Below are 22,055 nucleotides of genomic sequence, written 5' to 3'. Positions count from 1 at the left end.
AACCTTATTCTTGCAGAGTTTTATGTATCTACTAAGGCAGTAGTTTGCATGTATCCCTTTGAGGCACAGTCGTAACTGTTTTCTTTGGCTCCAGCATTATGTGTAGTTTTGTATTATGGGTATTTTTATTCTTGTGACGACTGCCTCGTGTATCAGCTGTTCAGAGTTCCAGCACCATGGTGTGAGATGGATAGCCTGTTATTTTTCCCTTGTGTTGGGATTCCCGCTCATTTCCATGGAAACCTGAAAACCTGGAGGAATAAAGCACAGAAGCTATTGCTGTATTACAGTACTGAGCGGCTTGAAAAAGCAGACATCACCATGGTGCCTGTGAATGCCAGTATAGCTGTAGGTCTGTCTGAGTTTCCAGTCTAAAGCCTGTGTTTCAAAGGGTTTAATTTTTAGATTTATTTCTTATTCAAACCCTATTTTCCTCATAAAGAGAAATGTGTTATAAACATACCTTCTTATATACATAAATTCATTAACATTAATAGAAGGTGCGCACATACATGTAAGTGCAAACAAAAGTATGTAGATATATGTGCATACATTCACACATACATATGCAGACAAACATGCACATATGTCTCAGACAAAAACATGTTAAATATAAAGCTATTAAAATCTGTAAGAAGCGTATAACTGGTTCACCCAGTAATTGTAATGGCTGTCACATTGAAAGCTTTTCTTAATCAAAAGCAAACAAAACCCCCCAGCATTGTAGTGGATCGATAATGAAATATATATGAATATGACTAAATATACTTTTTAGCGAAGTAACCTAAAATATGTATACCTCCTCCACAAAAAGTCAGAAATTTAACCATTTAATTTTCCTCCCAAGCAGCTTGTGCACAACAAATGCTGTGAGTGAATACAGAGACATCCAGCAGAAGTAATGAAATCAGAGATTAAAAATAATTTAGAAAATAAATGAACATGAAAAAACAGATCAGAGGAAGACAGAACTGATCAGGGCAACCGTTTTTAGTATTACTTACTCTGTGGGTAGCGTATGATTATAATGCACTGATTCTATGGCTTTCTGCAACCTCTACTACTATTTTTTACTCCTTCCTTTTATGTTGTAGCAGGAATATCTGACTGCATTTTGAAATGATCTGTCCTATGGTGCTGTGTTTTTTTTTTCGACCGTAAAGACTGAAAGATTGGGACGCTATGACTGAAGGGATGTGAAAATTTAATTTGAAGATACCCAATGCGATTAAAAGCCTGTTCCCACTTCAGATTGGTTATGCTCCAATTCACAAGAGGGTATGATGCATGAACTCAAGAAAGATGGAAGAACAACAGAGGTAGCAGTTGCACAACTGCTATTATATAAACTATCTATAGATGTCCTCAGTGATTTCAAATAAGTATGAGTAAAACTTCTGAAAATAGAGATTAAATACAAAGAGCTTAAGCTACATCTAAATTTCTGCACCTTTAATTTCCTACTGTTTGGCTTTAAGCTGTACGAGCAAGGTTCTGGGACTTAGGTGGAATGTAAGATTCGTGACTGCATCCTGTAGCTGGGCAATGTTGGCTAATCCCATAAGCATACTATTGTGGAACAACTTTGGAGATCTTTGAAAAAAGAAAAGAAACACATATTTTATTGGAAGAGTCTTCATCTGTGGCTTAAGCATGAAAAAGAGCCTGACAGGAAAATGGTAGTTAATAATATTAGATCATTTTCTGAAAGATGCTATTTGTAGCATCAGTTACACAAAAATCGCAGCTTTCAGTTAAAACAATAATCTTTGTCAGTCTGGCAGTTGGAAAGAGAAGCTGAAGTATTTTAACAGAAAGTGCTGATAGCCAGAAAGCAAAACAGAGGAATAAAAACTTAATGTATTTAAAATCTTGTAATGCTATAGCCAGTCTATTCATTGCAGGAGTGTGTAACATGCTTTCTGGAGGTTGGGGAGAGGCAATGCTGGTGGTGGAAATACATGTAAGGTTCTAGAGATATTCACGGGTAGATCTCAATCCTTTTTATGGTTCAAGAATCCTAATTGTGAACATCTCACAATCTTTGGTAGCTTCTCAAATATTATTATATACCATACTATGAAATGCCTGTATGCAACATGGTGTTCAGTGAGGCATTTGTAGTTACCTAAAATTTCAGGGAGTATCTGATAACCTACTTACTTAGACATACTGGTGTGCCCAAGGTGGTACTTGGAAAACTCTGGGTTAGACATTGATGACAAAATCCTGGCCTCACATGAATCATAGAATCTTCATGGTTGGAAAGGACCTTTGAGATCATTGAGTCCAACCATACACCCAAAAAAACCTCCCCTACAATCTCTGCCACTAGAGCATGCCCTGAAGTGCCAAACCTACACGTTTCTTAAACACCTCTAGGGATGGTGACTCAACCACCTCCCTGGGCAGGCTATTCCAGTGCCTGACCACTCTTTCAGTAAAGTAATTCTTCCGAATATCTAATCTAAACCTCCCCTGCCGCAACTTCAGACCATTTCTTCTGGTCCTGTCATTATGCACCTGGGAGAAGAGGTCAACACCCACCTCTCTCCAACTTTCAGGTAGTTGTAGAGGGCAATGAGGTCTCCCCTCAGTCTCCTCTTCTCCAAGCTAAACATGCCCAGTTCCCTCAGCCTCTCCTCATATGACCTTGTCTCCAGACCCCTCCCCAGCCTGGTAGCTCTCCTCTGGACACGCTCCAGCACTTCAATGTCCCTCTTGTACAGAGGGGCCCAGAACTGAACACAGGACTCAAGGTGAGGCCTCACCAGTGCCGAGTACAGAGGCACCATCACTTCCCTGCTCCTGCTGGCCACGCTGTTCCTGATACAAGCCAGAATGCTGTTGGCCTTCTTGGCCACCTTGGGCACACTGCTGGCTAATGTTAAGCTGGCCATCCACCAGCACCCCCAGGTCCTTTTCTGCTGGGCAGCTTTCCATCTACTCTTCCCCAAGCCTGTAATGTTGCTTGGAGTTGTTGTGACCAAAATGCAGGACCCGGCACTTGGCCTTATTAAACCTCATACAGTTGGCCTTGGTCCATCGATCCAGCCTGTCCAGGTCCCTCTGTAGAGCCTTCCTACCCTCAAGCAGATCAATTCTCCCACCTAGTTTGGTGTCATCTGCAGACTTACTGAGGGTGCACTCAATCCCCTCATCCAGATCATTCATAAAGACATTAAACAAAACTGGCCCCAAAACTGAGCCCTGAGGGACACCACTGGTGACTGGCCACCAAGAGGATTTCACCCCATTAATCACAACTCTCTGGGCACGGCCATCCAGCCTGTTTTTAACCCAGCGAAGAGTACACTTCTCTATGCCATGATTTGCCAGCTTCTCCAGGAGAATGCTGTGGGGGACGGTGTCAAAGGCCTTACCAAAGTCCAGATAGACAACGTCCACAGCCTTCCCCGCATCCAGAAGGCGGGTCACATGGTCACAGAAAGAGATCAGGTTGGTTAAGCAGGACCTCCCTTTCATAAACCCATGCTGGCTGGCCCTGATCCCTTGGTTCTCCTGCACTTGCCATGAGAGCTCACTCAAGATGATCCTCTCCATGATCTTTCCTGGTACCGAGGTCAGGCTGACAGGCCTGTAGTTCCCCGGATCCTCCTTCCAACCCTTCTTGTAGATGGGCATCACATTAGCCACCCTCCAGTCATCTGGTACCTCCCCTGTTGACCAAGACTGTTGATAAATGATGGAGAGAGGCATGGTGAGCTCTCCCGCCAGCTCCCTGAGTACTCTTGGGTGAATCTCATCCGGCCCCATAGACTTATGTACATCTAGGTGCAGAAGCAGATCATTGACTACTTCCTCCTGGATTATGGGTGGGTTGTTCTGCTCTCCATCCTTACCTTCCAGCTCTGGAGGCTGAACATCCTGGGGATAGCTGGTCTGACTATTGAAGACGGAGGCAAAGAAGGCATTAAGTATCTCAGCCTTCTCCTCGTCCTTGGTTGCAACTTTCCCGCCCCCGCATCCAGTAAGGGATGAAGGTTCTCCCTGGCTTTCTTTTTGTTGATGTATTTATAAAAACTTTTGTTGTTGTCCTTAATGTTAGTGGCCAAGTTGAGCTCCAGCTGGGCTTTTGCCTTCCTAATTTTCTCTCTGTATAACCTAACGAGATCTCTGTACTCCTCCTGAGTTGCCTGTCCCTTCTTCCAAAGGTGGTAAACCCTCTTTTTATTCCTAAATCCCATCAGAAGTTCCTTATTCATCCAGACTGGCCATTTTCCCCACCCTTTAAACTTGTGACACTTGGGGACAGCCTGCTCCTGGGCCTTTAAGATTTCCTTCTTGAAGAGCGTCCAGCCTTCCTGGACCCCTTTGCTCTTCAGGACTATCTCCCAAGGGACTTTCTCAACCAGTGTTCTGAACAGGCCAAAGTCTGCCCTCCGGAAGTCCAAGGTGGAGGTTTTGCTAACCCCCCTCCTTACATCGCTACGAATTGAAAACTTGACCATTTCATGATCGCTAAACCCAAGATGACATCCGACCACCACATCTCCCACTAGTCCTTCACTGCTTGTGAGCAGTAGGTCTAGCAAGGCACCTCCGCTGGTAGGCTCACCTACCAGTTGTGTCAGGAAGTTATTTTCCATGCACTCGAGGAACCTCCGAGCCTGCCTGCTCTCTGCTGTGTTATATTTCCAGCAGATAGTTGGCAGGTTGAGGTCCCCAACCAGAACAAGGGCTGGCGATTGTGAGACTTCAGCCAGCCTCTTACAGAATACTTCATCTGTCTCCTCATCCTGGTCGGGTGGTCTGTAGCATACTCCCAGCACAACATCTCCCTTATTTGCCCTCCCCTTCATCCTTACCCATAAACACTTGACTTTATCATCACTGGAATCTAGCTCTATACAGTCAAAACATTCCCTAATGTACAGAGCCACACTCCCGCCTCTCCTTCCTTGCCTATCCCTTCTGAAGAGCTTACAGCCATTCATCGCAGCATTCCAGTCATGACAGTCATCCCACCACGTTTCTGTGATGGCGACTACATCATAGTTGTCCTGCTGCACAATGGCTTCCAGCTCAGTGGGTTGCTCAGTGGGTTTTCAGTTGACTTCAGCGGACATAGCTCTTTGCTTTCAGATCCTGGTCGAATACAGTAATGGAATTGTCCTCATCTTGATCTTTATGAACGTTGGTTATTTACAGCCCTGTTTCATTATACTCATAACAAGGGAGTAAATTAAAAACTGAGCAAAAGGGAGAAAGTTCTGGGTAAGACCTAACACAGCGTGAAGGTATAGCTACAAGGACTCATCTGTTGACTCAGTTTCTGGAATTGCTGTGATACAGCTTTATTTTTAAATAAGACAGAGCAAGGATTATTTTCTGTCTTTGAGACCACCTGGCACAGTACAGCTCACTTCTCTATGGTAGAAGCTCTACCATCCCAGAAGTAGGGTGGCTCCATCTGAACAGTCTATTGCAAATAGTCTCTCTACTGTGATCAGAGAGCCCTGCTTTGACATGGGCCAAAATCATGGTGAGTTCATGCTAATAATTTACAAGTGTGATAATCCAATGCTTGTGTTTGGGGCTGGGTCCTCATTCTATTAATTTCACTAACCAACTCCCAAAATTTCCATGGAGATGGGGCCAATAGTTTTTTTTTGGAGAAAGAAGCTACGGAGATCTGTGGACAGACTGCATAGATCTGTATGGATCTCTGCACATAATTCCTACATATGAGGAAGACCTGGAGCCGCCTAATAGTTCTCTTGAAATGGGGATCACCAAAATCATCCAGCAAAAACATTCTGATGTTTTCCGTTTTGACTGGTCTGCTAGGTTTTGGGTTATTTTATTATTTCAGGGAAGAGTACCAAAGAGAAAAAGAAAACAACTAAAAAGTAATATGCTCTTAGTTACCTCTCCTGTTGCTGGATTCCGTGTTGAGTGTGTTTATTTAGCCTGGCCTTCTGTCATTCTCATGTAACAGTTCCCTGATCTGAGTATCAAATTTGTAGCTTTTAAAAGTGATGGGTATTGCAGAAGATAAATTTTAAACACATGTGGAAGTGCTATGTTCTGCTAAGGCTCTGATTCAACCTCCAGGATAATTCTACTAAATCTAGTGGCTGTCAAAAATTAGCCATGTTTTTCTGATCTGCAGTTCCCATTCTGCTGAGGATGCACAATTAGTAAGGGAGACAGACATCTACGTAATTCTGTGACTTGTTGTGAAGATGTAATTCCTGCCTTTGTTTTCACTAATATTCCATTTTTTCCCCTCCAATTTGAGTAATACCACCTTCAGTTGAACAGAAAGACTCTATTTTTGAGAAATCTATTTGTATTTATATCTTTCACAACTCTTTCTCTCCATGGTGTTTTTGTCCTTGTTTGTATTTAGCCAATCTCCAGCTGGATGTGCATCTTGTGGCTTTCTTCTCTGTTTGCATGTAAAGTACTTCTGGGATATACATTACCTACCTTTTTTTGTTGTAGTACTGTAGTGCATATAGGCTGGAATCACAGTCCAGAACTTTATTTTGCCAAATGCTGTACAAACATATACCCTGCCCCGGAAGACGTACAGTCTAAACAAATAAATATGTTTCGATTTTTACATCAGTGGGACATGACATGAGTTCAAGGATCTGCTTATTGGGTTGCATTATAGGCCAATAGGATCTAATATAACAGTGCATGCTCATGCCTGGCTTTCAACGCACTAATGCAGTGTATTTTTGTAATCTATTAAGTAGGTGACATATATTTTCATATATTTTTAGCTGTTTCATTTGTACATCTACATTTATATATACATATTTACAACATCTGAGTTTGCATGCAAGTTTAATTTTACGTTTCTGTGTATACTATATTTACATTATGTATCAACTCAGGGATATACAGCTCAGAGAAATCATTTTGTGTTATACCTTTGTATATGTGTATATGTGGTGTTTGTTTAACTATTTTGATAAATCTTTGAACAAAATTTGACCTTTTTTATTCTGGAGGTCTTCTGCAGACATGCCAGCCACTGGTTTATGAAAAGATTGTCACAACTTCGTAAAATCACAAAAATTTGAACCACTAAGCCTTTTTGCTGTCACAAATTTATGAATGCTCTCCTGTTGATGGCATTGTTCCTTTCCCATAGGTGGGAAGAACAGACAGAACTTTGGACATCCTGTTTCCACGTCTTTGGGAGCCAGAATGCCCTTTCTTCATAAATGACTTTCTTTGCATTTGCCAAGAAACATTCTCTCACTCAGGCAGGATAATAGCTGTGTTAAAAGTATATTGTCTCCTCAAAAATGCTGCCGCAGATCCTAAATTTCATGTTAAGGATTTAACATGGAATTTGGGAAGAAAAGAAGCCCAGAAAACAGGGAAGCACCTGTGCTCTCCAACCCTGACTTTGTCCTGCATCAGATCAAGTCTTTCAGAGTGTATGTAAAATAATGCACATACATACTTCTTAGGTTTATCTCTGTTACTCAAGGATGAAAAGGGAGCTCTTTTTATGCAGAATTCACTTCAGTCCTTTCACCTAGTTGTCAAAACAAAACCTAATGATGCAGTTTCCCATCTTTACAACATGAATCAAGGAGATAAAATCTTTACACCATTGGTCCTGCGTGGCTGGTGGTATAATAGGAGAGTATGTCACAAAACTGACATTAAGGATGCAGAGACATAATTTTAAAAGTCTCAGTCTTCATTCTTTTATCCTGACACTGTAGAAACATGAACAGAATTAATCAGATTCTTTCTCAATGTTATCTGAGTAACTATATTAACTTAAGCCAGAAGGCAAAGTTTTAACTGAGGGCAGAATATGGCCAGTTCTGCCTATTTGGTCTTGATCACTTCGAATTTTTTAACATCAACAAAATTATTTCTAGATCTTAAAAGTGCTTCAGAGAGCATGAGCTTCTGAAGCAGGAAGTCTCTTTTATGCCTTGTTAAGAATAAAGATGCTTTTCAATGTGCTTTAAAAAAATACATATTGATAATAATAGAATTTACAGGTGCTCCGAGGTCATAGTGGTGGCAAGAAATAAAAGAAAATGGCAAAGTATAATAAATACATATGTTAAGAAATTAAAATAAGCCACTTCCAGGCTGTCCTTTCATTCCAGGAGTTAAAGGGGCACTGTTTATGCCAGCTTAATTGTATTCTAAAACTCATGCAAACACTGAAATCGCTAACTCTGCTGGTGATAACGGGCCTGCTTTAATGTAGCACTTGTCCAGGCCTTGTATAGGCCACTACTAGGTCACTCTGCAGTAGTTATCACTACACTTGCTGTCATCTCTGTACTAGGAAGATTTTTGGGTTGTTGTTACACATGTTAAGCTACAAATTCCTGTCCATCTGGGCTTTTGGGTTTCTTTCCCCCTTCTTTTTTTTTATTTTTCCCCCTCAGAAATTGTTATGAACAAGTCTTGGGCAGAAAATTACCAATGAATATTCATTATTGTTTTCTTGTGGTCTTTTTTAATCTTTTGAGCATTGTGTAGTATAGCTTTAGTGTTAAAACTATGCAAGTTATTGAACAACTGAAGTAGGTGCTCTTGTTTTATGCAACAGCTGCAGTAATCTGTGATCCTGTTTAATTTATGCTAATTATGTTAGCAGTGCCATGATTGATATTTTGCTTGTCTGACTTATTAATTTATCAGCTAATTGTTGCATTTGTAATAGCTATAAGCTATTTATAACATCACTCTCTGATAAGCATAATGGTCTGCACACTAATAGCAACAAACATGTCTGATAGCATGTAGTTCTGAAATAGTGCCCTCGCCAGCTCTGCCATGAGGCAAAGCCTGAAAGCAGAAACGAGCTCCCATTGTTGTGTAGTAGTGAATGGGAAAGAAGGGATGCTAGTCTGTTTCCTTAATACCAACAGCAGCTAATTTTAACAGACTAAGAGATTTTATTTTTTTTTATCCTGCTGTCCATGTGAAGACCGATAATTTACTAAACTGCAATGTTTTGGGTTTTTTTTTTTTTTTCCAGAATTAAAAAGAAGATATAATTAATAGATGTTTCCTCTTTCCTTACCTGAAATACCTGTCTTTTGTATGGTACATGTCCACTTGAGTTAGCTTGTGTTTAATCATGTTTAATCAAAACCTTAAACATGAGTCCCATCTTTTTAATAATGCTTTCATTTCATGTGGTGCCTTGGTCTGTTTTGTTCTGAAATGCATATAGTTGTCTTCAATAACCCTCAGTCTGATTAGGTGCTAGTGAAGATACTCCTGTTGTCTGCAGAGGATCAGCAAACTTTAGCATGTGAACTATTTGTGTTGTATTTTTGAGTTTTGGGTACTAGAAACCAAATTTTAAAACCTGGTATCCTAGTTTTTATAAGCACAGAAATTACATGTGCGTATGCTGTGGCATACTTATACTCACTAATATCTATTTATGGATGTGGTGACTTGGCTTATACAAAAGCCCAGTGTGGGCATCTTAGATCATACATATCTGTGTATGCGTCTCAGTGAAAAACAGAATACATGACAGTACTAAAACTGTTTAGATTGCTTATTCAAAGCTGGTATATTTTCTCCTTGGATTCAGAAAAATATGTATTTTTACACATTGCCTGATTAAAGGGAGATTCAGTCTAAGATAAATCAACAGACTCCTCAATTTAATTACAGGCTCAAATAATGTAGACACAGTTCTGGAGGGTAAACCCCAACCCAATTAGAAGAAAATGCACAAGATATGCAAAGAGGCACCATATTTTTACTTCAGAAATCCTATTTCCTCTTAAAGGGAGAACAGGGTGAGCCTGCCACTGCTGCGGCAAACCTGGAAGTGAAATTTGCCGAGCAAAGTGAGACAGTTGAAGTCTTTTTATTTTCCCCTCTCATTTTCCACAATGATCTTTTGGTTTACAGCTCTTAAGAGCTGTAACTCTTACAACCCTGCTTCTGGCTGAACTGTGGGAACAAGTCAGTGACTTTATGTTTCTGCAGAGCTGTGCGCTCTTTTCCAAGCAGTTTGCCAGGCACAGCTCTGGGAGGTTTTCCCCCATCAAAGGGCCTCTAGGCCTGACTTGAATGTGGGTGATTCAAGCTAACAAAGAGGTTGAAACACAGCGTGATTGTGATTACAGTCATTAGGAGATTCAAAGTTAAAACTCTAAAGTTATGACCGCTTTGACCTGAATTTCCATGATTGTGCTTTGGCTTTTTATTGTGTGGTCTTATTTCAGTGTATGATGATAGGTACTCTACTACGTGTTCCTCAGTATTGTTGCAGGTTATTAAAGTGTCCCACATTTGGCTTGCTCTTTATTCTCCTAGGATTTTAGTGATAATTTAAAAATCTGTAGTGCTAATACATTTTATGAGAGTTACAGAAAAGACCGGGCTATGGCCCTTCGAATGTAGTTACATTTCAGCTAATAAAATACATGCTTATAGAAACACACACACAAAATATTAGACAAATAGAAATATGGACACTTTCATTAGGCATGCTGTACCCAAAAGACCATTATATATACTTATAAGATTTATATTAAGGAAAGGTATAATTAGGTATTGGCGCTTGTTTGGAACAGACATTTCTGTGAAATTAGTCTTTAATGGTGCCTATGGTCTTTTAGAGTGTATTACCCCTCGGGATGTGCACGTAGGCATTCGCTACAAGTTGCACATGCATACCAAGGGTGGAACTAGGCTGTTTCTATAGAGACTCTACACCTACCTTGCATGTCTTCCCTGCACCAGTTAGTTTTAAGCATAACAGTGGAAATATAGAAAGTTTTGCATTACTTGTGAGCCCCATGATAATTCATATCTGTTGGGGTTTTTGTGATTGGTGGATTATGAAATACAAAATGTATCTCTTTTATGGAATATGACCCTGATTCTTTGAGCCACAGCCATTGATGAGTAAAAACCAAGATCAATTCTGTGGGGATCTGGTAAGGAAAGAGGTCACTTAAGCCTCTCAGAGATATCTCAGAGCACCTCAGAACTATTTCCATCTTGCAAAAGATTTAATTACCATATCCGATGATCCAGAAAGAAAATGCCAGATTAGTACAAGTAGTTTTACTGTCACTGGAAAAGAAAACACAGCTAAATTGTCATCAGATCTAGCTTAACTTGATCTGTTCTAAAATGGACTTGAAGTTGCACATTTCTTTGCTTCTAGGAGGTGTCAGATAATGCTCGTTAGTCTAGAAAAAAATGCACATGAGTTACAGGACTGGAATGCAGCAAATGTGGAAGTGAATGTCCTTGCATTGCTCGGTAACTTGGACTTAAGTTTAGCTTAGTTCTCATTTGCCAAGTCTCTTTCCCACAGCATTGTGCCCCATTTTTAGCGGAGTTTGGACCTGAACCATTGACAAGTAGCAGTTGTGGGGAATGGTATTGATTTAATAACCTTTTGTGAAATCCCTTTTGGGTTCTTCAAGTGAAATTTAACTCTTTAGATTTTGATAAGCTTTATTGGATTCTTAATTTCTAAAATTTTAAATATTCTAATATATTTTCTCTTTTAAAGTGCCTTTCTTACCAGTTTCCTTCCATAGTAGATAAATTTAGGTCTGCCATGAAATAAATTATTTGTCTGACCTTGTTCCTCTACAAAATATAATAAATTGCCACACTTCAACTTCAGAATTAGAGAAGTGACCTTTCTGATGCCATATTCTTGTCATTTTTAAAAACATTGTATTTTGGAACAGGATTTTTAGAGGAAAACAAATCATGCCGGGTCCGATGGACGTGAAGAGAGGCAAGGCTGCCACTGCTCCGTGTCCCCAGGTCCAAGCAGTAGCAAGGCTGAAGATGCGTTCCCAGCAGGCACATGTACACAAGGTGCATGTATACGCTCCATGTATACATACATGCATACATACATACATGGCTGGTCACACAGATCCTGGACAGACACTCAGAGCACTCACGTGAACACAGACATCACCAACAGCCTCATCTGGCCGAGCAGGTTGGAGGACCACTATTGAGAATATATATGTATCCGTATACACACAGTGAATCCCTCCAGCAGCTGGTCTCAGACACTCAGTCTGACCAGTAGCTGCCCCTGGATCCCAGTCTCCCCAGTTACTGGCATCTGGACGTACGGACCCCCAGGGCTGCCCTGCTCCATTTGCTGGTGCAGATCATCACCCACATGCACGCACACACAGGGCTGGCTGGGACTCCCCTAGCCTCATAGCCAACCCCCATGCCCTCACCCACAGAGACACAGGGCACTTTCACGCCCGGAACGGGTCCTTGGGACCCACTCAACCCCCTGGTCCCAGGACATTTCACCAGTTCGTCTGGCTTGATCGTTGCTAGTGATCACACTCACTCTCACACCTGCGCTCGCTCCAGTTGCTGGCACCATGAACACGGATCCTCCAACCTGAGGTCTGACCCCCATTGCTGCACACACAAGTGCGTACGCACGTATGCACACACACAGCGGAGAATGGAGAGCTATCACCCAGGGAAGAGTTAGAAAGGAATTTAATCTGACGGTAGGACAGACTGTGCAGAGCAGGGCCAGACAAGCGTACTGACCAGCCAACCATTTACACTCAACTGTGCCTTTTTATTTTCTTCTTTCTCTATTTTAAGATAAATAAATCCTACAAGGTCTCTTTGTCGGACTTTCTACTTCCTCCTTTTCTGCATGACCTTTTTCATCCTCACACCCAAGTTTAGACTTGGGTCATCTTTGAGATGTTGGAACTAAAAAGGTTGTGTCTTTGGTATTGGTATATCAACAAATAATTGGGTTTTTTGCCTTCAGTAGTCAAAAAAATACAAAAAAAGCTGGGTATGAACAAAAATAAAATTTTGAAAGCTTTTGCTTTAAGTTGAAACAAAACTTTTTATCTGACCTACAACAACATTGCTTTATTCAACGTCTATAATGAAAGTAAAAGAAAGTGAGAAGGTTGATCCAGGTTTGAAACCAAATATCTGACCCAGGCCTTCTGTCCCTCAGAACAGTACTGTAGCCACCAGGCTACAAGATATGTTGGGGTTTATCTCCCTTCCAAAGTGTTAACCTGAAGCATTTAAATATTGACTGAGATAAGAAGACTGACACAATAATTTATTGGCTAGGTGATTTGTAAAACTGAGCAACTATATTAATATTTAATCCTCATTCTGTGAAAGAGACTGTCATCATCCAATGGGGCTGATGACAGTTCACCCCAAACTGCCTTATGCTACGGTGGATGAGAATTCTTCACAATTCTTCCCTCAGAAGATGGAGGGACTGGGAAGCTATTTCTTGTATATCACACTTAATGTAACTAACAACGGCCAGGCTATTGGATAAAAATATGATAATGTATTTATTTTTATGGATGTAGCCCCATGCCACCAGAATTTCTAGAAGAAATTTAGTGAATTTGATGAAAATATTGTTCGGAATCAACAACAATAGAGAAAATAATGTTCCATCTCATTTCTTGAAGTCACGTGTAAACATGTTTTGGATCTCTTCTGCCAGATGGGAGTTCTAGTTCTACTTCAACTTACGTCTCAAAACCCACTCACTCAAACATATCGAAAGCATTTTTAGGGAACCACAGACTGATGAAAGGGTATCTTCTCTACAAAGAAAATAGTTCTATACATCCAGTGCTATTTCTCCTTACCTCCAATTTCCACACTACTTTCTCATTCCTCATATCTAAGAATGTAAAAAAAGTAGTGAGGGAATGAATGCTCAAATGAGTTGTCTGCAATTTGGGTCTTTTCTACTCTAATTGATATGAAGCCAATGAAAAATATTTGAAAGTGTTTCGTGCCATCCTTCCAGCGTAATTCAATAAATTGCAAATCTATTTCCTCACAAAAAGAATATGTGGTGAACTTGTGAGTTTAACCAGAATTCTGCTTATTCTGGCCTGCATTTACAGATTTGGCTGCTGCCTGCACTGTTCATCTGAAAATGGAAGGATTGGATTCCCTCTGTGCATTATAGCAGGAGAATGACTTGCACTCAAAGTTTGAGAACAAGTCCTAAGGATATATTCGCCTATCGTTCTGCAAGAAAGACTCTCCTTGATATCAATAAAAGCTCTGTGTTTTCATCACAAGTGGAAGAGGACAAAGGAGTAATTTATATTCTAGTCCTTAATTTGCTCACATGCCTGTTCGGTCACTTTGTAATATGTGCCCTCAACTTGTAACTTTTATCTTTGCAGAGTTCCCTCTGGAACTCTGCTCTAAGAGGGCCTGGTTCTATGCTGCTCTTTTCCTGAGGGGAAGATTCAAATACGATAATTCTTTTGTATAGTTTGCCCTTTTCAGTAAAAGGGTGCTATAAAATATTTGAACTAAATTTCAGATGTCCATGCCAAGAAGGCACTTGGGTTTGTGGTGGAAAGGGTCTGAAAGGACAGGGAAATTGCTTTCCCTTCTGCCTGACTTTTCCTTAAGCACTGCAGTAGCTTCTTAGAGTAACTTTCTATCCTGCAGTTTAGTCTCTCTTTTGTCTTGTAGATCTTACAATCAGAAACAAGTGCATTAATTATATTTGGAGACAATCATGCAGTTTTTCTGTCAAAACCAAGAGTAGAATAACTAATGTTATTCTGCTCTGTTAAGAGCACTAATAGGCCACATTTGATTAAGTGTACTGAATTATTAAGAACTTATTTTAAAGAACTGACTATGCAAGTACAGTCATAACAGGATACAAGAATACAGTCGTAACGGGATGCAAGAATGGGAATCTTCCCACAGCAGTGTCAAAAGCTTTGTTTAAGTTGAAGTAATGGACATCTGCTGCTCTCCCTTCATCCATAAATGCAGACATTTTATCCTAGAATGCAATTAATTTACAAGACCATGATTAGTAAGGCATAAATTAAGGGTCAAATATTGTTATCAATTCAGGTTTGGTCTACCCTACTGACACTTAGGGAAGAGGAAGATCTGCTGGAGCCTATTGTCATAAAAGTCGCATCAGTAAGTCCGACTGAAACATGAGTAGATTGAGTAGGAAGCTCTACATTGGTTCCAGGGATCAGGTCTGTTGAAGTAAGCTCTGATGTCATATGGAAAGTCAAGGTTTTGTAGATACACATTGAGAGCAGGTTTAGGTTAGCTTGACCTGCACATTTTAATTCCTCAGAATCTTCACCTTGTTTTCCCCTTCTGCTTGACGGCAGCATTTCCAGATGAAACTATACATTTGTGCCCATGTTTTGGTCAGACACTTTAAAATATAAACTTACTAAAAATAAAAAAAAAAAACATAGTGCCTAAATCCTGGGTCATTGTAGGTTGAGGAGCATTGAGGAGCAATGTAAGGACACTTAGAGTATTATCTTAATGTAGCTCTGGAATAGTGCCATGACTTTGTAGTTTATGTACTGAGGTAGGGATCACATGCCAAGCATTGATATTTTTAGTTGTCTAAAATAATTTTAAATTAGTTTAGTCCAGATTTTCAGTTAAATTATATTAATATATACTCTGAATCTTCTTTCTTCTTAATCTTTAGAATTACCTTTCCTTTTTCCTGGGTCATGTTGCATGAGTTCAGATTAATACAGAACTTCATGAGAATTGCACAAAAGAGCAGAATAGCTCCTTAAAGTAAATTAAGAGATACATTCTGAAAAAATATGTCCTGTACTTTCAGTTTCAATCTAAGATATTATTTTCTTATTTATTTTACACAGTGGTGTTTCCAATTGTGATTTGTTTGTCTTTAATTATTTGAAAGTGGAGGTCAGTATGCTGAGAGTATAGTCACTGACTTTCATATAGTGAAAAGTATGTAATAAAGAATAGAGATATTTGGGGACCCATTGAAGTCATCGGTAAACGTCCCATTTACCAGATAGGTTCAATAGTATTTCACAAAACATATCCAGCTTCTAAAAACTTATTCAGATTATCAGGAGCCATATTTGACAAATATCATTATTAGAAAATGAATTGCTTTTGGAATGCACAGACATGCTGAAGAAGGTATGTTAGAATTTGGATTTGCCTGTTATTTTCTAAGGAGAGCAGTAGAAGGTCTATTTACAATTTTTTTAGGAAGACTGCACAAAGGACTAATATAGTATGGGACACAGTGCTCACATAAACTGTTAATCATTTTCCAGGTCATGTTTCTTTGATTATGAGAATGTAGAAGCATTTTAGCTGTGCGAAATACTTTGACATATTTTGTTTAATTCTTCGAGATATTAGATTAAAAAAAAAAAGTCTTTAAATCCTTTTTTTTTGTTGTTTTCACACAGAAGAAAGAAGATTTTTTTTTAAGTTATAAAAAATAAAAACTAAGCAAACCTTGGCTATAAAAGTAGTACAGGAATCTTATCTGTAGAAATTTGAATCTTGCATCATGGCTGGCTGAAAATCTGCCTTTACTGAGTAACTTGACAGTCACAGGGAGATAAATTTTAAACTTCAAACTGTTTATATAATCAACTCCGTTACATTTTCAGGAAATCAGAATTTTTGTCTCTGAACATTTTACTTTTTATCACGAGTATGTCTAATATTACTGATTAGGGAAGAACAAGTTTTTGAATAATTTTAACAACATATGTGATTGGCAATAACAATTATGCAGTAATTCTAGTGTTTAGTGGTGCTTGCCATAGATTTTGGGGGTCATAAATTATCATCTTCTACCTTTGTGTAGTATAGACAGTGAATGTTCTGCCTGAGTAAACATTGGAGAATTTTTAGGAGTATCTGTGAATCTAGTTTTTAGATTTGAAGAAATCCGGGTAAGGAAAAAATTGGGAAGGAAAGATTTTGGAAATCCAGATCTGAGGCTCTTAGCTCATCCGTGGCTTTCTAGATTTCTGGTACATCACAGCTAGAGGGAAACCAGAATAATTCACTAAGGAAGTGTTGGCTGAGCTGAGAGTTTTGGAACTTGGGACTGAACATTGCAGTCTCCATGCCTCTAGCAAGAAATTCAGATACCCTGACAATTGTAACAAGAATGATCATTTTCAAGACTGCCTACCTGCAAGGGAAGAAAATGCTGAACTACCTCCCCTTGAGGGAGCAAAAATCGCCATTTGTCCTGGAAAGGAGCCTAAAGCTCTGGATCCTTCACAGTTGGCAGCCCTGAGGAAGCCCATATGGTAGATTTGTGAGCATATCTAGAGATAGGGAGAGCAGTGCTGATTGTGAAACTTTTGGGAGCTTAGTCTGAGCTAAGTCTATACTGAGTCAAATAGCCTTAAATCTATATACTGTAAAAACCTGAAATCTCCAACAGGGTATCGGGCAAGCTAACAGAAAAATAGGTAAGGTCTTGATGAAAACTTGCCCTCTACTGTTAGAAATTACTGACCATATCCGAATACCTCAATGGTTTTCTGGAAAATTAATACAGCCTTAAAGGTTGTGCAGCTACGGATCACATTCTGCCCTTCAGCTACAGCAGTGCAGAAATTGCTTGTGCTCATCTGGCCGTCCAGGTCCTGTTATTGCCTTACAGATTATGATCTTTGGTCTTTCAAGCATGGCCCACATTCTTCGTTCATAGATACAGGACCTTGGAATTGGCATGTTCTTCAGATGAGTCAAATCTGCCAAACGACTCAGGCCAGTATATGTCACTGGCCTGTCTCCAACATAGTTTATCACTCCATTAATTTCTGTGTTATCTGCATATTTCAGTAGCATATAATCTTCCAGAGTACTGGTGAAGACGCTGAATGTTATAGGGCTAGAACATGTACCTGTGGGACCTGTGGGATTATAGTAGAAAGGCTCTTATTAAATAATTTTTTTTTTTAATTTTTACAGTTATTTTTGTAAAGAAAATAATTTTTATTTTTTTTTCTGGAGAAATATTTGTTAACCATTATAAATATGCTGATTTTATGAAGTGCTTATTTTATTGTCTGAGTGTTCAGTAAAGAGAAAGGAAGATGTTTAAAAGGTGTCTAAGTGTATGGTCTCCTAACATGTCTACCTTTATCGATAAACTTTAAAGTATCCTCAGAGAGCAGTTTCAAGTGGTTTTGACTACAGATTTTCCACGATAAAGTGTTGACTGGTGCTAATTACATTGTTGTCTAGTATCCCATATCAGCTTTTATATGATGTTGCTAAGGGTCAACGTCAGGGAGATTAACTTAGTGAGTGAGCCACACTGTCCTCTCAGCACTTAGGAAAAATTAGTTTAAACAATTACAAGTACAATATTGTCAGATTTTTTATTTCCAGTTCTCCAGCATTTCCCAAGTGTCCCAGGATTGTTGCATATCAACCACAATGTCTGGGAGAACTAGCAGGCTATGTTAATTTGGCGGGGGGGTGGGTGGTGTAAATTTTTTCAGGGACTTTGATTTTAAAATAAGAAATAGCTGCTTTTATTACTTACAAAAAATTCTTGATGTTTATTAATACTAGCTTCTAATTATCTCCAAATAATAAAACATTTGTTTTCTTCCAAATATATTTAAGTAATTTCTTATTATTGCCATGTTTCCTATTCAACATTTGGTTTTCACTGATATTTTTAGTTTTCCTGGTTGATAGTTCATGTTTACTAGTAAACTGATGTATATGTGTATACGTGCACATGAATTATTTTTTAATCCTCATGAGATACAAGTTGGTTTTTTTAAGTGTTGGATTGTTGAGGAGGCATTACTACCTTTGTCTTTTTGGGTTTTTGTTGTTTTTTTTTCTTTTTTTTATTGCTGAATCCTTCTGATGTGTTATGAAGTTTTTTTGAACATTTAATGAAGTATTTTTCAACTGCTCCTAATCATAGTCATTTAAGTTAAAAAATTTTCTTCTACTCAGTTTGTCTAATGCTTATTTCCAGCTTTTGCATACTGACACTTTTAAAGCCTCTTGTGTTTGCGTGTGTGTGTGTGTGTGTTAGTTACTGGGATCAAATTCTGTACGTTAAGACATAGCAAGTCTTAGTCGCATGCACACAGGTGACTACATAGGGCTTTTTTTTTTCATTTCTATCCAGAAAATTGAGATTTAGTATAGAATTTCCTTCAGCTGGTTAAATCATTTCTTGCATGAGAAATTTATCAGATAGATAAAATTTTTAGAAATCAAGGATACTCCTGTGGTTACGGCATTCATCTGACAGCCCGTAAGAATCCTTTAAGGCAACAGAGATTTTTTTCCTTTCCATTTTTTTTCAAAACAAAAGAAACCAGTCAACCTGTTTAGTGTACTATTTGGGTATCTTCAACATACCTTCCAAGATAACAGGTCATCTCTTGTACCCCGTCTTGTGATTTATTAGTTAGAGCATATATATATATATATAACTGTTCAGAGTCTTGTTTCGCTAAATCTTCAATAAAACTAATGCACGTAATGGTGAACCAGAGTTGCTAGCTCTGCCTCTCTCTGCCCATCATCCCTAAGTAAGGCATATCTAATACTTTGATTATTTTTAATTATGATTTACCAGGCTTAATTTCTACCATGACTTTTTTTTTGTCTTCTCCAAATTAAGAACTTAGACCTTTCCATTTTCATGTCTGTAGCTTCTCTTTGTAGCCAGGTTAAGAATTTCTTCTCTTCCTACTCCTGTTACCTTGCCCTTTGCTTTCATACATAATCCTTGAGGTGTCTCCTCTTAGATGCCGGGCTAAAACTAACTCTAGCCAGCCTGTCCTCGATCCAGTCTTCTGGAACAGTGACTCAGTATTCTGCAGAACTGTAATGTTAAGGTCATGAATACAGTAGGACTACTGAGATGAACTCCTTGTGAGTCACTAAGGTACACATTTCCTTTTTCTGCATGTGAAAATGGTGAGGAAGTCCATGTTTTTTGTGAGGTCAATGGCCACGGGAGCAGATTCTGTTCCTGGCCATGGAAATGCCAGGGGTGCGTCTGGGGACTGCTATGGTAGGCTGGCAGGTGACCGTCCTTTCACAGAACCGGTGTGTGTCTCGTAGAATTTCAGGAAATTGCTTGCTCCCAGCACCCAACGTTGAGTATGTGGAGGGATGGAGGCTGAAGGTTTGACATGACAGACAAAGTCTTGAAGATCTGTGAGCATATACAGAAAGTCAAAGCAAGATTCCATTGGCTAAACACAGACACCTACCATTGTTTGGTGTGTCCTCGCACATCCAAGGCACACATTGCCATGTATGACAGAGATGTAGGTCACAGACAAAGGCAGGTAGATCCGTGCCTTCCTGGAGAAGCAGCAGGCTGCGTGGGATACACAACAAAATTTAAAGTAACAGTGTCTGCAGTTTTTAAAATCTTTTTTCATTTTGACCTGCTTCTGGATCTGGAATGTGTGGATTCTATAGGGGCTTTTCCAGATCAGTGATTTCTTCTTTGACTGTCAGTGTAGTTAAAAGTGTACTAACAGCATTCTTGAGGTGCTTACTTTGGTTTAAAAAGACAGGCAAATCTGGTTTGTAGTTTGCCCCTTCTAAATTTACGCAGACTATCATAACAGCTTGGGCAGCATTTCCAGGTTAGGGTCATAATAGTTCTTTCAGCAGATTTTTCAGTGGTGACAAATGATGCTAGATAGTGTTTTCCAAACTTTTTAAAAAACATCCTAGGCTGAAAATCAAGTAACTCCACTTCTGATCTCCTGTCAAGTCCTTACGCATTGCAGGAGTTACAGAATAGCACAATGTACTGTTTCCTTATTAGTAAAATGAAAAGAATATCATCATCTAATGTGTAATTTGTTCCTTGTTAGTTACTTCCCACATCATTTGTGTTAAGGTACTGACCAAAGAAATCTCGGTGATTAAAGGGTTAACTGCAAGTCACTTGGACCTGTTCCCTTGTTTTTGCATGAGATATGTGACATTCTTACCAGATATCAATCCAAGGATATTACTATAAACCAGTGATTGATTTTTTTTCTGGGGGAACTGCAGCCCTATGGTCAATTTCTGTGCTTCCTGACCTTTACGATATCATCTCTATGTATGAACCACCGCAGATCCATCTTGCCATCCTGTTCTTCCCCATCTGAAGGAGCTGATGATACAGATACTGCACATATTTTCCCTGACACAGTCTCTCAAGATAGTTCAGTGCAATCTGCTTGTGTTGTACAAAATTGCAAACTCTAGCTAGCCTATGCAGTTTACATTTGAAAGTCTGGTGACAATAGTACATGGAGGATCAGAGGAAACCATGTGGCCCTGTGGTAGCTACTGTAGATCAGTGTTTATGTATGATACTTTCCAGTCTGCAGCCCTGCCCCTGTCTGGTAAAGATTTAAGATTGCTGTATATTTATTACTGCATAGAGAGCTACATTGGATAGGCATGCTGTTGATAAAACGAAGGTAAAGATTTAGCCAAATGTAGCAAGTGAGCACATTCCTGAAACTTGAAAAACACATCTAAACAATGAAACACATTGGAAACTGTTGTAATCACTTACTAAATAACATGACATTTTTGCAGTTCTAATGATGACTCTTTATCTCCTTTTCTGTCATTATTCCTTTCTGTCTTTCCTACTGCAAAGTGTTTGGTTAGAAAGTGACCTGTGGTGTGCGACCCCTTGACTTTAGTGTTAAATTGTATAGAAATCTGTTGAATCCTTGTTTCAAAATATATGTGAGTAATCGGGGGTTTATGTTAGAAATAGCCCTTCGAAGAGAGGAACCAGCACTTATTTGCACACAATTTGCTGTGAAAGCAGGGCATGCAAACGGACTGATTAAAGCAGAAATTACCACATTTTCTGTTTTTAAATAAACATAAAGATCCTAAAAATCCCCTGTAAGGTGGACTTTCCCTTACAGGATAAAATGGAATTAAAATACTGTCAATAAATTGTGTGAGAGACTGTATCAGTCTGTGCATTGATAGTCTGTGCATGCAGGATAAGAACATTGACTGCCTGCTAATCTATTCCCAGATGGAGGTGGATGCAGACGAGAAGCGCCATCGCACACGCTCCAAAGGTGTTCGAGGTACGTCTCTTGCTTCAGTAAATCACTCAAGGCCCCCGCTCAGGGTGACCTTCATCCTCCAGAATCTCTTTGCACGATTCATTCTGACCCTTGCTTTTACACAACCTTTCTGGTAATTTTCTGTAGAAGAGGGGT

At 39.3% G+C, this 22,055-nt stretch overlaps 1 protein-coding gene across 20 annotated transcripts in view; it reads left to right on the top strand.

Annotated features, from left to right (window-relative positions):
* Positions 1 to 22,055, top strand: part of MYT1L (myelin transcription factor 1 like) — a 319,330-nt gene that overhangs the window by 163,854 nt on the left and 133,421 nt on the right. For all 20 annotated transcript variants that reach the window (XM_063330399.1, XM_063330401.1, XM_063330402.1 and 17 more), the window contains exon 3: positions 21,866 to 21,920. In XM_063330399.1, coding sequence (XP_063186469.1) covers positions 21,866 to 21,920 — 55 coding nt within the window. The remainder of the gene's footprint in view (positions 1 to 21,865; positions 21,921 to 22,055) is intronic.

Source organism: Chroicocephalus ridibundus, chromosome 3 (assembly GCF_963924245.1).
Source record: "Chroicocephalus ridibundus chromosome 3, bChrRid1.1, whole genome shotgun sequence".
In the NCBI taxonomy this organism is placed as follows: Eukaryota; Metazoa; Chordata; class Aves; order Charadriiformes; family Laridae; genus Chroicocephalus; species Chroicocephalus ridibundus.
This window is presented reverse-complemented; position numbering and strand designations above follow the sequence as displayed.